The sequence below is a fragment of the Bubalus bubalis genome, chromosome 4, assembly GCF_019923935.1.
Source record: "Bubalus bubalis isolate 160015118507 breed Murrah chromosome 4, NDDB_SH_1, whole genome shotgun sequence".
NCBI lineage: Eukaryota > Metazoa > Chordata > Mammalia > Artiodactyla > Bovidae > Bubalus > Bubalus bubalis.
This window is the reverse complement of record NC_059160.1, coordinates 110649260-110665134: the sequence shown is the minus strand read 5'-3', so window position 1 is coordinate 110665134 and position 15875 is coordinate 110649260. Positions and strand designations below refer to the sequence as shown.

The 15875-nt window shown below is 35.7% G+C and overlaps 1 protein-coding gene across 9 annotated transcripts in view; it reads right to left on the bottom strand.

Moving 5' to 3' along the window:
• PPP1R12A (protein phosphatase 1 regulatory subunit 12A) overlaps positions 1–15875 on the bottom strand; it is a 164533-nt gene that overhangs the window by 13527 nt on the left and 135131 nt on the right. For all 9 annotated transcript variants that reach the window (XM_025284411.2, XM_006075141.3, XM_006075140.3 and 6 more), the window contains 5 exons: positions 13224–13345; positions 10071–10136; positions 3805–3821; positions 2450–2585; positions 52–156 (listed from right to left, as the gene is read on the bottom strand). In XM_025284411.2, the coding sequence (XP_025140196.1) occupies positions 52–156; positions 2450–2585; positions 3805–3821; positions 10071–10136; positions 13224–13345 (446 nt within the window). The remainder of the gene's footprint in view (positions 1–51; positions 157–2449; positions 2586–3804; positions 3822–10070; positions 10137–13223; positions 13346–15875) is intronic.

The following is a 15875-nucleotide window of genomic DNA, read 5'->3' as shown; positions in this document are numbered from 1 at the left end:
ATAAATGACAACCATTACCTTGAGAGTAACAAAGAGAAAAAATGTACAAACCTGGGTGGCTTTTTCCAATTGTAATTTAAGATCTGTCAGTTCCATATTTGTATCATGGAGCTGCGCTTTCAGCTTTTCATTTTCGGCTAGAATTTGTTCATAAAGCTATGCAAATTAGGGGAGAAGAACAAATTACTTTTCTGCTTTCTTACTATTTTAAGATTTCCCAATGATCACTTTGCAATATTAAAACAGGAAGATTGATATAACATATGTTATTAAATAAATACATTAAATATATTATATTTAAATGCTTTGTGGTCTCAAGGCAGAAACTTTTGGTTATGCAGGCGTTTTTGTCCCACATAAATTCTTCAAAAACTAGTTCCAGTATTTAAAACTAATACCTAAGCTGCAAACCATGACTTTTCAGCTTCCATTAAAAAAACTCAGTTATCTGATAAAGAGGGACCACATACCTATGCAGCGACCACAGCTGAGGTTATAAAGAGCCATTGTTATCTTTATTTGGGGTCTGTGAGCTTTTCTGCCTATCATTCCCTCTTTAATTTCTGACACTGAGATGGAGCATCAGTGGCATTTATCATTATACTTGTATTATTTTTACTAAAGTTAAAAGGAAAGTGAATGATTTCTTGAATATTTTCTTAACACCTGAATCTACTACTTATTTTTCCCTCATCTCTAATATTATAACCACAGATGGCTACATTTATCTCTTACCTAGACATTTCCATTATTAGAGTTGCTCTCTTGACCTCCTTCTAATCTACTTTATACAAAGCAGCAAGAGTTAAATTTTCAAAATAACAATCTCTACCAGCCACAAGAAAAATTTAATTACTTCAATACATTATGTACCCTCCCATCATCAGGCTGGTCTATGTGCTTGCAATTCCATCTGAAACATCTTTTCTCCCATTTTGCCAGTTGACTACTAATTGTCTTGCTGTTCTTGGCTGAAGTTTTACTTCTTTTGTTAAAAATTGATTTTTTTTTTCTAAAAATTGAAGGATAGTTTCTTTACAGAATTGTGTTAGTTTCTGCCAAATATCAACATGAATCAGCCATAGTTATAAATATGTCCCCTCCCTCCTGAATTTCCCTCCCACCTTCCTCCCCGTCCCACCCCTCTAGGTTGTTACAGAGCCCCTTTTCAGTTCCCTGAGCCATACGGCAGATTCCCTTTGGCTGTCTATTTTACATATAGTAATGTAAGCGTCCATGTTTCTCCCTCCATGCGTCCCACCCTCTCCTTCCTCCCCCACCCCCCTCCACCGAGTCCAAAAGTCTGTTCTCTAGGTCTATGTCTCCATTGCTGCCCTGCAAATAATTTCATCAGTACCATCCTTCTAGACCCCAAATGTATAAATGCTTAATATGAAATAACTGTTTTTGTCTTTCTGACTTATTTCACTCTGTATAATCGGCTCTAGGTTCATCCACTTCATTAAAACCGACTCAAATGCATTCCCTTTTATGGCTGAATAAAATTCCATTATATGTATGTACCACAGGAAATCTACCCTCAGACCCTGTCACTTCTTTGCTATGTACTTTTATAAAATTGTGTCTTTACTTCAGGATTATGGTTTCAAATTTAGAAATTATCTACTGATGTGTATGATTATATGATAAAGTTTGTCTGCCTACTCCATGGAAGGTACTCATCAGAGCAGGGACAGTATCTCCATCTCCACTGGCCACAAGTAGAACTTCACTACAGAGTACACTTCAGTGTTCAGTTCTTTACTGAATGAATGACTGAATCTTATTCCTAACATAAACTGACCCCTATCTTCCTTCTGTTGACTTTACTTTCTTAATGGGCAATTAAGATAGCTGCCAAGTATCTCACACATGTACAATTACTACAAACCTTCCTTTTCCTCCAACAAACTTCATTAGGTTTATTCAAAGTTTGCAATATGAAGAATCTTGATCTTAAGAATTCTAGATTGCTTTGTTTCCAGGACTTATTTCTTAATTACTTTCATCCTTAATAGCACTTGAACTATCGTAAGTTTTCAGTTACCTAGGAAATACTATATTCTCCTGGGAAAAGCTATATTCTTTGTTTGGCTGCTTCCTGTTAACAAATAAAGAAAAGATAGCTCTCTCTCTCACACGCACACACATGCACCCTACCCCCTCTACTCCAAATCTACTCAGTGTCCCCTTTCAGCTCAACCACAGTACCACAGTACTGGCCTGAGAAACTTCAATGCACAGGTAGTCCTGGTTACTTTCCCCTTTACTTTAAAAAGGCAAACAAATAGCTATTTATATTCTACTTACAATTAATTGCCAAAAACTGAAAAATTAAAAGTCATTTAAGAAAGTGATTTAATTATGAGTTTCCAGGAGTAATATCCAAACACAAAAATCTCAACAAAGAGATTATTTTTAATTAAATATAACTGAATAACCCAAGTACCTTTTTAAAGTCAGTTGAATCATCCTTTTCTAGCCTGCTACTGTAAGGTTTTCTTTCTTCTGAGTAACTGTATGATCCAGAGCGACCCAGCAAGGAATCATATCGATCACTAGCTGATGTAGAACTGATTTCATATCTTCAAAAGATGAGTTTGAGTCAAAATCTTTATTACAGGCTTTCACAACTTACATTAACATGCATCCTAGTATTTTAACTAGATATTCCAAAATAGTAGATAATATTCTCCTTTATCGGTTATCTAATCAACTTTCATGATATGTAATAAATAAAAGGGAAGTTATTTTTAATACTAACTTCCGTTGTTTGAGAAGGAGGTTCAAAAATCTCTATATCTGAAAGTCAAAACTGGTTTTACATCACGATAAATTATTTCAAAAATTTTAAATCATATTTTTTTTCACATTTTAACATCTCTGAAATCAGAACAGGGCTTACAACTGATGTGTATTACAGTTTAATTGGTAGTACTTTTCCTTTAAGTGGCATATGAATGTATTTTAAAATTAGTAACATTGTAGATGATGAACTAACTAGAGTCTTTCCAGAGTAATAAACAGACAGTACTATACCATTTTATACAGGGGATTTGCGCATCTGTGGATTTTGAAATCCACTGCATTGGGTGGGTGGGGTAAGTTCCTGGAACCAAATCCTCGGAGATAGTAAGAGATAACAGAAATAGGTTTGTCCTAAAGAAGAAGAACATATCTCTTTTGAAGAGGAGGATCTTCTTATCTGGTTCTGAATCTGTTTTTTTCTGATCAATGCTAATGCCTCTACATTTCAATTCAAAAGAATCATCAGAATATAAAAATTTGTCCTTGGTTTTACAAGGACAAATTTGGTTAACAATTATTGGTAAGAGAAGAGGAATAGAAATTAGATTCAAGTATTAATATATTGGTTGAGGTTCTCTGAAAAAAATGAACAATTTGAGCTAGATGACACTTTTTAAAAGTGTCTTCATTGGCTTTTTCTTTCTTAATCTGAAGCAGGGATAAGGGAGAAGAGTCTAAGTATCTGATGAAATAAATTTCTGGTGGATTTCATTGGCTTCTAATGTGAATAATGAGATGGTCAATGTTGAAGTAACTTAGGAAGCTTAAGAAAACTATAACTGTTGGAAAGATTTGAGAAAAAAATCTTTCCTAGCAACTTACTATGACAATTGATGAAGAAAGTTATTAACACTTATGAGGTCATCTAAATATCTATAGATTTTTTATTACTAAAATAATTCTATCAACTTAAAAAATTTATCAATACCTAGCAACATATTTTTAGAAAGGATAAAATGAGAAAAAGATCAATAAAAAAACACAAGTAAAACGTACCTAGAAATGGAATCCGTCTAAAAAGAGAAAAACATAAGTAACTAAATTTTTATGCTTTCATTTAAGTAACTCACTGATTAATCAAGAAAATTTAACTTCAATATTATTTTCACATTAATACATATTTAATCTATGCACTTTAACATCAATGTGGTTGTTTTACAAAGAAATTCTAGAACAGAGTCACCGTAAATTTCTAATTGTCCAATACTATACAATTACATTTTCCAATTTAAAGTCATATTTTGTGAATTTCTACAAATGACACTATAATTAGGAGGGGAAAAAAAGAAAGACTAAGACACATACCAATTACTTACAATTCACTTAGCAGGAGAAAGTAACATATTACATTACAAAATGCACGTTTATTATGTGACATCTCAAAGTAACTATCTTTCCCATTTTTCTGTTTTTGAGGTAGTAACAGGACAGACCAACAAATGAATACTGAAGTATCTGATGTACAACAGTGTATACATATTTTGTTTACAATTCATTTTCTGGAAATCCAGCTATACATTCCTCCAAACTTTAGCAATGAGGGTATAGGAAACTATGATTCATTTTCTCAAGGAAGTGGTATGCTATACTGACACTCCACAACTCTTCTTAATGTAAATGGTGAAACGATTACTAGGATAAAATAGTCTCATTGGAGTCAAAGACGTTTTTCGGGGATTAGCATCTTTAGCTCTTTCCATTGAAACACTGAATCTATAATTTTCTATAAAGTAACTATTCAGAAATGGCTTGTTTAATTTCTGCATTTTAGATATTTGAATTTTCCCATTATATTTACCTTTAAATGTGCTTGCTGTGAAATCACTGGCTTCCTTTGGAGCCGTTTGAGCCTCATTCAGATTAAAAATGTCTTACTAAAGTCTATTTAAGTTTCCTTTGCAAAACCAATTTTATACTTGCTGCCCATGTTTTATGTAATGCTTACTTTATTGATTTATTCTTTAATTTTATAATAATTAACAATTTTGAAGTTAAATTTCAATTTTCACAATATAATTCAAATCCATAAGCTGCTGAAAGAATAGATTTTGAAAGTTCCTATCACAAGAAAATAATTGTATCTATGTGTACATGTGTGGTAATGGATGTTTATTGTACTAAACATTTCACAATACACAAATATGGAATAATAACATGCGCAATATTTTATATATCAATTATATCTCAAATAAAGAAAGCAGAAGCAAATAAAAAGATATTATTTATTCAAATTCTGGAAAATATCCACATGTGAAATAAAATGTATACATATCAAACGAAAACATCACATCTCGCCTCAGTGTGAACTCTGGTTCACTGGTTTAACTTAATTTTAAGAATAAATAAAAACTTCCAGTAGTCGCAGAAATCACTCAAATTCTATTTTTTTGTCTTTAAAAGTCATGGTGCTATTACTGATTATGTTACATATATATTTGTTTTTGGCCATGCTGTGTGGCATGCAGGATCTGAGTTCCCCAAGCAGGGATGGAACCCATGCCTCCTGCACTGATAGTTTGGAGTCCTAACCACTAGACTGCCAGGGAATTCCTGCTGCTGCTGCTGCTAAGTCGCTTCAGTTGTGTCCGACTCTGTGCGACCCCATAGATGGCAGCCCACCAGGCTCCCCCGTCCCTGGGATTCTCCAGGCAAGAACACTGGAGTGGGTTGCCATTTCCTTCTCCAATGCATGAAAGTGAAAAGTGAAAGTGAAGTCGCTCAGTTGTGTCCGACTCTTAGCGACCCCATGGACTGTAGCCTACCAGGCTCCTCCATCCATGGGATTTTCCAGGCGAGAGTACTGGAGTGGGGTGCCATTGAAATTTTAGTTAAAAGCACATAAAGCAAAAAACTATCCAAGTCACTTTTAAGAGTATAGTTTAGTAGCGCTAACTATATTCACACTGCTGTGTAACAGCTCTCTACAACTTTTTTCATCTTGCAAAACTGTCATTTTATACCCACTAAACAAATCTCTGCAACGCCAATACTTTGGCCACCTCATGTAAAGAGCTGACTCATTGGAAAAGACCCTGATGATGGGAGGGATCGGGGGCAGGAGGAGAAGAGGACGACAGAGGATGAGATGGCTGGATGGTATCACCAACTCGATGCACATGAGTTTGAGTGAACTCCGGGAGTTGGTGATGGACAGGGAGGCCTGGTGTGCTGCGATTCATGGGGTCACAAAGAGTCGGACACGACTGAGCGACTGAACTGAACTGAAACAAATCTCTATACCCTCCTACCCCCAGCTCCTGGCAACCACAATTCTACTCTTTGTTACACAAGAGTTTGAATACTTTGGTGAGAGCACAAGCGTTGTCAGTTGTGTCAGACTCGGACTCTTTTTGACCCCATCGGCTATAGCCCACAAGACTCCTCTGTACATGGAATTCTCCAGGCAAGAATGCTGGAGTGGGCTTCCATTCCCCTTTCCAGGGGATCTTCCCTACTCTGGGAGATCGAACCTGGGTCTCCAACATTGCAGGCAGATTCTTTACCGTCCGAGCCAACAGGGATGCCCGTGGAATCATACAGAAGGTGCTTTCTGGCAACCTGTTTATTTCACTTAGCATAATGTCCTTGTGACTCTCTGTGCTTTTTTTTTTCCCCCTTGTGGTTTAAAATTGTTTTTCTGAGGTAAAAATATCCTTTAAGTTTTTCTGACTACAATACCATAAGATCATATACCATACTATAACAAAGTTCCTCTATGATTCCCCATCTCTCAAATGCTAAAGATAACTACTGTTAATCTTTTCTGTATACATAACTATGTGAACACATAAATATCTATCCATACAAATACATTTTATTTAATCTATTCCCAACTAATAGACATTTTGAAAGTTTTTAATATTCTGCTTCAAAAGCCATGCTGCTATCAACACTTTAGACTTATTTTTGCACACGTAAGTCACTTCACTGGAAATAAATGTCTTGAAGTGTAACTGAAAAGCAAAGAGGCATGAACTTTTTCTGAAGGGTTCAGATTTGTGTTGCTCAACTGATCTCTCAAGAAAATGAATTTATTATAGCCCCAAAGTGTTATATGAAAATGCCTATTTCAAAACTAATCATGACAAACCTGAGCATTATTAACCTTTGTCGATTTCACTTTGGTATTAATTATTATGTCTTTGGCTATTAATGAGAGTAAATATATTTTAAGCTTATTGGCCATTTATATTTCTTCTTTTGTTATGTTTATAAATTTCATGGATTCTGCTTCCAATTTTTTTTAACTGTGTCTTTTAAACAGTACAAATATTGACCTTTTAAATGCTATAAAAGAGGGCTGCTGCTGCTAAGTCACTTCAGTCGTGTCCGACTCTGTGTGACCCCATAGACAGCAGCCACCAGGCTCCCCCGTCCCTGGGACTCTCCAGGCAAGAACACTGGAGTGGGTTGCCATTTCCTTCTCCAATGCATGAAAGTGAAAAGTGAAAGTCAAGTCGTTCAGTCGTGCCCAACTCTTCGCGACCTCATGTACTGCAGCCTACCAGGCTCCTCCATCCATGGGATTTTCCAGGCAAAGTACTGGAGTGGGGTGCCATTGCCTTCTCCAATAAAAGAGGGCTACACTATTTAAGGTGATCAAATGTGTCTCAATTTTAATAAGGATGTCTTTTTTGCAATTTTCTAGCTTTTCCTGTTTAGACAATCAAATCTATTAATCCTTTCTTCATAGTTTCTTGCCATGCTTATTTAAATTTTTGACTTATTACTAATGTTCTTCACATAGTAGAAGTTTTACCATCCTATAGTTTAATGAAAGCAAATCATAATAGCCTAAGCAACAGAAGCCCCATTTATGGAATAATGAACCACACTATGATAAAGTAACTCAAGTTTTCTGGATCAAATTTTATCTTAATTTTTTAAAAATTTATATCCTGAAGTAGTTTCAAAGGCAATTCAAAAAATTTAACAACTTTCTGGTTATCTTAAAATTTACTTTTCTTTGAAGCAAAAAAGTATATGCCACAGAGTCATTTTTTCAATTTGGTGAACTTGGATTCTATAAACTGAGTAAAAGTTTTGTTATAAAACACTTCTGAGGTAGTGATAACACTATTTCAAAAATACACAGAATTGGGTTGATCATACTTTTTCACAGAAAAACAAGGGCTGACACTACAAATTTTCATAAGAGAGCAACTCTATTTGGTGGAAGCACTTTTCTAGTCCATTGTAGAAGACACTACAAGTTTCTGTCTTAACCTCCATTCTCCCTTTCTCTCATGGTACAGCGGTCACTAAGTTTAGGTGAGGTGGTATGCAGCACATATTCACAGCAAAACAGCTGAACTATCTCAGTGGTGGGCCTCAGCTGGCCTAAACTAATTATCATAGTTCCAGTCCTATGTTGTAAAGCAGCCTGAGTATGAAGCTGACATAGAGGGTTGTGTAATATAATTGACATACAGTAAATTATCTTTGTTTAATCCAGTTCAAGCTGGGTTTTGTGTTGCTTGGAACTGAAAAAATGTTAGCACAAAGCAAGATCTAAACAATGCTCTATTTAAAATGAACAAAAACTATTTAAATTGTTTGGAACTAAGAAATTTTTTTCATAAAAACAATATTCTATTCAATGTACCTCATATATAATTTTAACAATAAGACTTCAATATAACATATATCAATATGCTTCAAAACCACAAGCTTGGAAGCCAGAACATCTTTCACCTCCTACCCCAGCCTGGTGGGACCAGGGATCTGTGTGATATGGCAGTGAGAAGTGTCAGCTGGAGATGGTTTACTAATTCCCTCGCTCTTGCTTATCTGTCCACTGTTTCTCCTTGAAAGATGAGAATTCATAGGGTATCACTGGGCGAAGAAGATGATGGACAAGTTTACAGAAAATAATAAACAAGAGACACAGGTGAATGGGGAAGTGCTGACAACTAACAGGCAAAGGGTTTAAAAATGACAAAACTTGGCCTGCAAAAAATTCACCCTTGCAAGTAACTGATTCTTCAACTTGTCTGGCTACCTAAAGAGAAAATAAAGGTACCTTTTGGGTCAAAATACACAAACTTGTCCCTAAGAGTAATGTCCACAGTCACCTAATACAGGGAACCAACTTCTGGTCACTTCACATTATTGTCGATCCCAACAACTAAAAGTAATCTTAACAGCTTTATGTAGCAATGTCAAAATGAAGAAAATATGACCAGAATGCCGTTTCAGGCTGGACACTTGAATTTAAAACATTAAGACTAACTCATATTGTACCATCTACTCCTATGTAAACAAAGTTTTTCCATGTATGTCAGCTTTGTGCAGAGGCAAACAACAGAGAACAGAAGGGGAAAAAACTAGTGGGAAGAAACTTTGGTCATTTGATAGCTATGCAATCTTGTCAAACTTGCCTTCATTTCTTTAATCAGTACTGGGGTTGGAGGGCAGGGAACCTTTTCCTCAAGATTAATGGAAAGATCAGCAGTGATAATGAATGTAAAAGTTGTTTAGAGGCACGAAATTTCTAAACAAATGTAAAAAAAGTTAAAATGACCTATTATCTTCTCCAGAATATAATCCTGCCGTTTACAAAACTAAACTCTGGGTCTGGTAAGGTATGCACTACTTCTGGATAGCCTTTAGATACTTTTCTTTGGTCAAAGGTGTAACAGGTAGGCTTGCTTAAAGGCAAAAAGTGAAAAAAGCATTCAGCGTGTTTTGCAGCAAGCCATTATAGAGGCAGAACACATTAAGGAGTAAGAGGGGCACCTCCAACTCCTTCCTGGGAACTACACTCAGTTTAAGCTGCCATAGCTTTTGACTGTGTGCACTGCAATTTATCTCAATTTACCTCATGCAACCGTTAGCAAGATGTGTCGTAAGGTAATTCCCTCTTTGCCTTATGTGGCTTACAAAAGATTACTGAACACTCTACTTTTGGATAGCGTGGAAACCTGTTTTCTCGGTTTTTTTTTTTTCAACTTTGAAGGCTAACATACATACAATAAACTAGACCCACTTAGAGTATACAGTTGATGAGTTCTGACAGTTGTGTACACCCCAAAAAACCCTCTACGATCAGGATCTAGAGTATTCCCAATGTCTCTGAAATACTCTTTGTGCCCCTTTCCAGTCCTCCACACCCGATTTCAGAAAACCACTGATGGTCTATCTATCCCCAGCATGCAGGTACAGTGTACAGTAACTGTCTTACATGAATAAATATAAACAAAAGTAAAATGTAATCCTTAAAAATACAAATATTTCTAAATACAGAAAATAATGCTAATTACCTGAACTTCTTTCTTATTGGATCCCTCCTCTGTATCAGATTGTTGTTCTTGTTCATTTTCATCACTCTAAAATAGATTATCAATTTATTTTAGAAAAGTGAAGATAATTTTGAAACAGTTAATATTTAAATATATTAAGGCTTTTCTAATTTAAAATGACTTGGGAAAATATAACAAGAAATGGATCAAAAGGAAAACTGGTTTTTAAGTGGGAATTTTTCTACCCCATTTACAGGAAGCCTGTTTTATCTGCATAGTACAATCTAATTAGGTTAGCATATATAGTGAAGAAAGACCATCTACCTAACATTCTGATTTTAAAAACACATTCATACTGGGGATGAGGATGCTGGAGGTTTAATGTGAAAATATGATATTCAATTTTATATTGTGATGTTATTGCATGTACTTTAATAGTCAAAACAGATACTATTTAGCTGTCCAAATATAATGAGGCAGCAAAAATAGGAAACATTATCTTAAGTAAGAAAAGCTCCATTCTATAAGCGTGGTAAGATTTATATACAATCCTGTTATGCTTAGGTAGTTTAGCTATCTAGCAATTTCTTGGGACTTTATAGCACACCAAATAGAAAACACAAGGCTTGGTAGGCTAAAAGTCTAGACTCTCAGCCAATGGGAATATTCTATTAGAAAGCTGAAAAACTCAATAAGACTTAACGGACTGAAAGAAAAGGGAAATACACAATCAACGCATCTGGCTCAGGCTCACTATAAAAATACCACAGGCTTTAAGATTAAATCATCCTATTTCAGACTGGTACAGCTATTTTCAGCTCTGTGAGTTAGGGTAAATTTAATAAAGAAAATTCTGAGTTATAGTTACCTCATCCATAAAGTGGGGATAAAAACCTTACAGAATTGTCCTAAGGGTTATAGAGGATCTTTATACAACCCATCATGTGGTTTCTAGCAAAAATGGTATTTGAAGTTGCTAACCAAACAAGAGCAATCAATGCTGCTACTACTAGCATTATTTAATAATATAAATGTATTAATTCCACAATATGAACTGGTTGTCTTTACGCATTACTGTTTCACGAAAGAACACAGGAATTGAATATTTTAAAAATGGGGAGGCTCAGAAGTCTTGAAAAGTGGTAACTAGGAAAAAAAAAGGAAACCTGGTAATAACTTGCCTAACCATACACCACCCTTTCTTTGACAGAGCCGTTTTTGTATACTGTTTGATACAGGTTCAATCAAGAGGCTATGGAAAGGAAAGGATATCTGTGCTGATGGTTGATTAGAACACAATTCAATGCAAGGTCAAATTAAAAGGATGACTATTGCCTACACAGATCTCAGGAACAATCATTATAATGCTAGTTATGTGTATGACTCTAGAAAGTGGAGTTTTGAAGGGAGAGCTGGTGCAAATAAAACTGGGGAAGAATAAATACTGTATAAAAAAGCTTTGCTTATTAAACACCTAATACATATAAGTTATTAAAAAGGTAAGAATTTTTAAGTAGTAAGAGTTACTAAGATGCTAAGACTGACAGGCTTTATTATTATTATTAAAATATTACTGACCAATCAATTAACATCAACCAGACATCACGTACTTCCTGACAAAGAAAAAAAACACCCTGCCAAGAGAATACTGAACCAGAATCTGATCATTTCTACACCTCAAATTACCAATTTATATGAAACACAAAAAAAAAACTACATGAATGTGTTAAACTATACTTCAGGAATATAACCCAGTTCATTAAAAAATAATTGTAAGAAAAAAAGAGATGGAAGGAGTAACTGATTTTTTAAAAGAGACTTGAAAGAAAAAATTAATCATAATTTATGGTCCTTATTTGGATGCTAATCAAATCAGCAAAAAATAAAATTACAACAGACCATCTATGGCAATAGGAGTCAAAGTGAAAGTGAAAGTGAAGTCACTCAGTCGTGTCCGACTCTTTGCGACCCTGAGGACTGTAGCCCACCAGGCTCCTCCATCCAGGGGATTCTCCAGGCAAGAATACTGGAGTGGGTTGCCATTTCCTTCTCTAGGGGATCTTCCTGACCCAGGGATCAACCCAGGTCTCCTGCATTGCAGGCAGACGCTTTAACGTCTGAGCCACTAGGGAAGCCTAAGTGGTAAAGAATCTGTCTGCAATGAAGGAGACTGGGGTTCAATCCCCGGGTTGGGAAGATCCCTAGGAGAAGGAAATGGCAACCCACTCCAGTACTCCTGCCCGGAGAATCCCATGATCAGAGAAGCCTGGCAGGCCACAGTCCATGAGGTCCCAAGAGTTGGACTCGACTTAGCGACTAATCCACCACCACACGTCTGTGTAAATGGACAGAGGATATGCCCATGAGGCCAGGTGGACAATTAGGTCCTTCCAGGCAATATGAGTCAGGAGGACATTAAAAGTGACTGTCTATTCAGTATTAAGGATTTATTGTCAATTTATTTAAAATAAACATGATCATGGTATTATGATCACTCATTAAAAGATAGTATTTATGGTTACTTATATTACTTTTAAAAAATAAAATTTTAATATTTTAAAAAGGAGTCCTTATCTCTTGAAAATTCATACTGAAATTTTTACACATGTAGTATTACTAAAATTGTCTTCAAATATAAATAATTGGGAGTTGGGAAAGTGGAAGAGATTTAACTTAACAATGACTATCTGGGGTGGGATGATATACTTCTTCATGTTTAAACTTTTCTGCATTTTTTTTTCCTGGGGGGGGGGGGAAAAGGCTAAAAAAAAAATCCCCGAAAACTAAATTAGTTTTGCCTTTCTGAGGTATATGTTGTATTGAAATAGGATAAATTTCACATTAACTGTGTTATCCCATAGTTCTTCTTTCTCCTGCAAATGAATAGCAATGTCAGGCAAATAGAGATGAAGAAGAAAAAATTAAAATTTATAACATTGCAGCCATTATTTTTTTATTCCAATACTGGGACAGTACTCTTGCTTGTAAGTAATGTCAGAAATCTGAGTAGTTGTTTATTCTTAAAAAGAAAAACTCTTCTGATTTAAATAACTAGCTTAAACACATAGTGCTGACCTAAAGAATACATAATCTGAGGCATATAAGAAATTATTATTGTAGATTCCTAGAAAGATTAAGCATATATCAAGTAGATTTATTTTAATAAGTTCTCACATCTTGTGTCCAAAACGAAACTCCCGTAGATCTTCTTTTCTCTCTTGGTCGCCTTCGTTCTCTGATTGATTTAGGTTGTGATTTATCTTCCCCCTCTTTTTCTTCTTCTTTCTTTTCTCCCTCTGTTAAGGATTAAAATTAATCATATGGCAGCAATGCATCTTTAAATTATTTGCAAAGTAAATATGAAAACAATTCTAAGTCAACCTCTGTGAAAGTTTCTGAAGTTCTCTAATCAGAAATAATTTTTGCCTCCTCAGTGCTCCTGTAACACCTGGTTTAAACATGCCTGTGTCTCCCATTAGACACACTCTTGAAAATCAAGAATTTTAATTACTTCATTTTTCTAGTGCTTAAAACAAAAATGTTGCTTAAAAGACACATTTAATAATATTTACTGAAAAGAAAATAAATCAATCCTATGAAGAGAATGGTGCCCTAGTTATTAGTGTCTGACAGGAAAATAGTTCTCATGCCCAGTCTCTAACAATGGAGCAGCTAGCAGGCACACACATCTATCAGTTCCTACTTCTGCCATTCCCAGTCCTCATGCGGCAGTAGAATCAATGCACCATTCACTGAATTTTCTTTTAGTATCTCAGAGCAAACCTTTTTACCTGCCTTGGGAAAAAATTATCTTTTATTAAAAACAAATCAATGTAAAATCTTCAAATTTGTTCCCTTCCTGGGATAGTTAAAATATCCTCAGACTTACATACTAGAAGAATATTAGAACCTCTGAATATGCTTTAAAAAGTAGAAATATGGAGCAAAGTAATGCTAAAAATGATTGTGAAAAGGCTCCCGTGTCATTAGCAGGCTCCTTGTCTCCTTCTGTGAAAAAAGCAAAAGAAACTCCAAAATTCTAGTATTAAGAGGGGCTTAATGTTTTTAGAATTAGTTTAGTGCAAAGGCCTCAAACTCCAAAACCAACAGTGGTCATCCAAGTTATATAAGAGAGTGTGTGTGTGTGTGTGTGTGTGTGTGTGTGTGGCGGGGGGGTTGGGGGTGGGGAGCCTGCTGTTTCTCAGCTCTAATCAATTGCTGATGTGAGAATTCAGATCCAGTGTTGTCGTATCTTCCAACTTTTCAAAAGAAAACAGAAATTTGAACTTTTATTTAAATATCCCTAATTTAAATGTTGGCTCAAAATTTTTATAATCATTACACAGGCCTCACACTCAGAGGTTTAAAGAACTGAAATATTTCAATGTCCAACAAATGAACAGCCAGCTTCCAGTTGAAAAAAATTTAGTTTTCTGAAGCTTACTCCTATAGGACTACTGATATTATCATGACTAATCACAATAAACTGTGGAAAATTCTGAAAGAGATGGCAATACCAGACCACCTGACCTGCCTCTTGAGAAACCTACAGTTAGAACTGGACATGGAACAACAGACTGGTTCCAAATAGGAAAAGGAGTACATCAAGGCTGTATATTGTCACCCTGCTTATTTAACTTATATGCAGAGTACATCATGAGAAACGCTGGGCTGGAAGAAGCACAAGCTGGAATCAAGATTGCCGGGAGAAATATCAATAACCTCAGATATGCAGATGACACCACCCTTATGGCAGAAAGTGAAGAGGAACTAAAAAGCCTCTTGATGAAAGTGAAAGAGGGGAGTGAAAAAGTTGCCTTAAAACTCAACATTCAGAAAACGAAGATCATGGCATCTGGTCCCATCACTTCATGGCAAATAGATGGGGCAACAGTGGAAACAGTGACAGACTTTATTTTAGGGGGCTCCAAAATCACTGCAGATGGTGACTGCAGCCATGAAATTAAAAGACGCTTACTCCTTGGAAGAAAAGTTATGACCAACCTAGACAGCATATTGAAAAGCAGAGACGTTACTTTGACAACAAAGGTCCGTCTAGTCAAGGCTATGGTTTTTCCTGTGGTCACGTATGGATGCAAGAGTTGGACTGTGAAGAAAGCTGAGCACCGAAGAATTGATGCTTTTGGTTGAAGAAGACTCTTGAGAGTCCCTTGGACTACAAGGAGATCCAACCAGTCCATTCTAAAGGAGATCAGCCCTGGGATTTCTTTGGAAGGAATGATACTAAAGCTGAAACTCCAGTACTTTGGCCACCTCATGTGAAAAGCTGACTCATTGGAGAAGACTCTGATGCTGGGAGGGATTGGGGGCAGGAGGAGAAGGGGACGACAGAGGATGAGATGGCTGGATGGCATCACTGACTCGATGGACGTGAGTCTGAGTGAACTCCGGGAGATGGTGATGGACAGGGAGGCCTGGTGTGCTGCAATTCATGGGGTCACAAAGAGTTGGACACGACTGAGCGACTGAACTGAACTGAATACTATTTGATTTTGCTTTTAAAATATAAAATACCTACAATTGGAATACTTTTATTTAGCACCCATTTCTTAAAGTAGGAGTTAATTAGAGTTTATGTAGGTAGCTTATATGCAATAATAGGAAATGCTAATATCATCAACATGCCAATATACAGCTGAAAAAGAAACCTATTTTTCAAGAAATAAGCATAGAAATAATTTTTTTGGCAAGGACTTTATATATATGTTAAATGATTTTTGTTTAAAACAATTTCACAATAAATAGTTAAAAGGTATGATCTACATAATATGCAAGAAATGACTTGAAAGATTAATAAACTGTTAT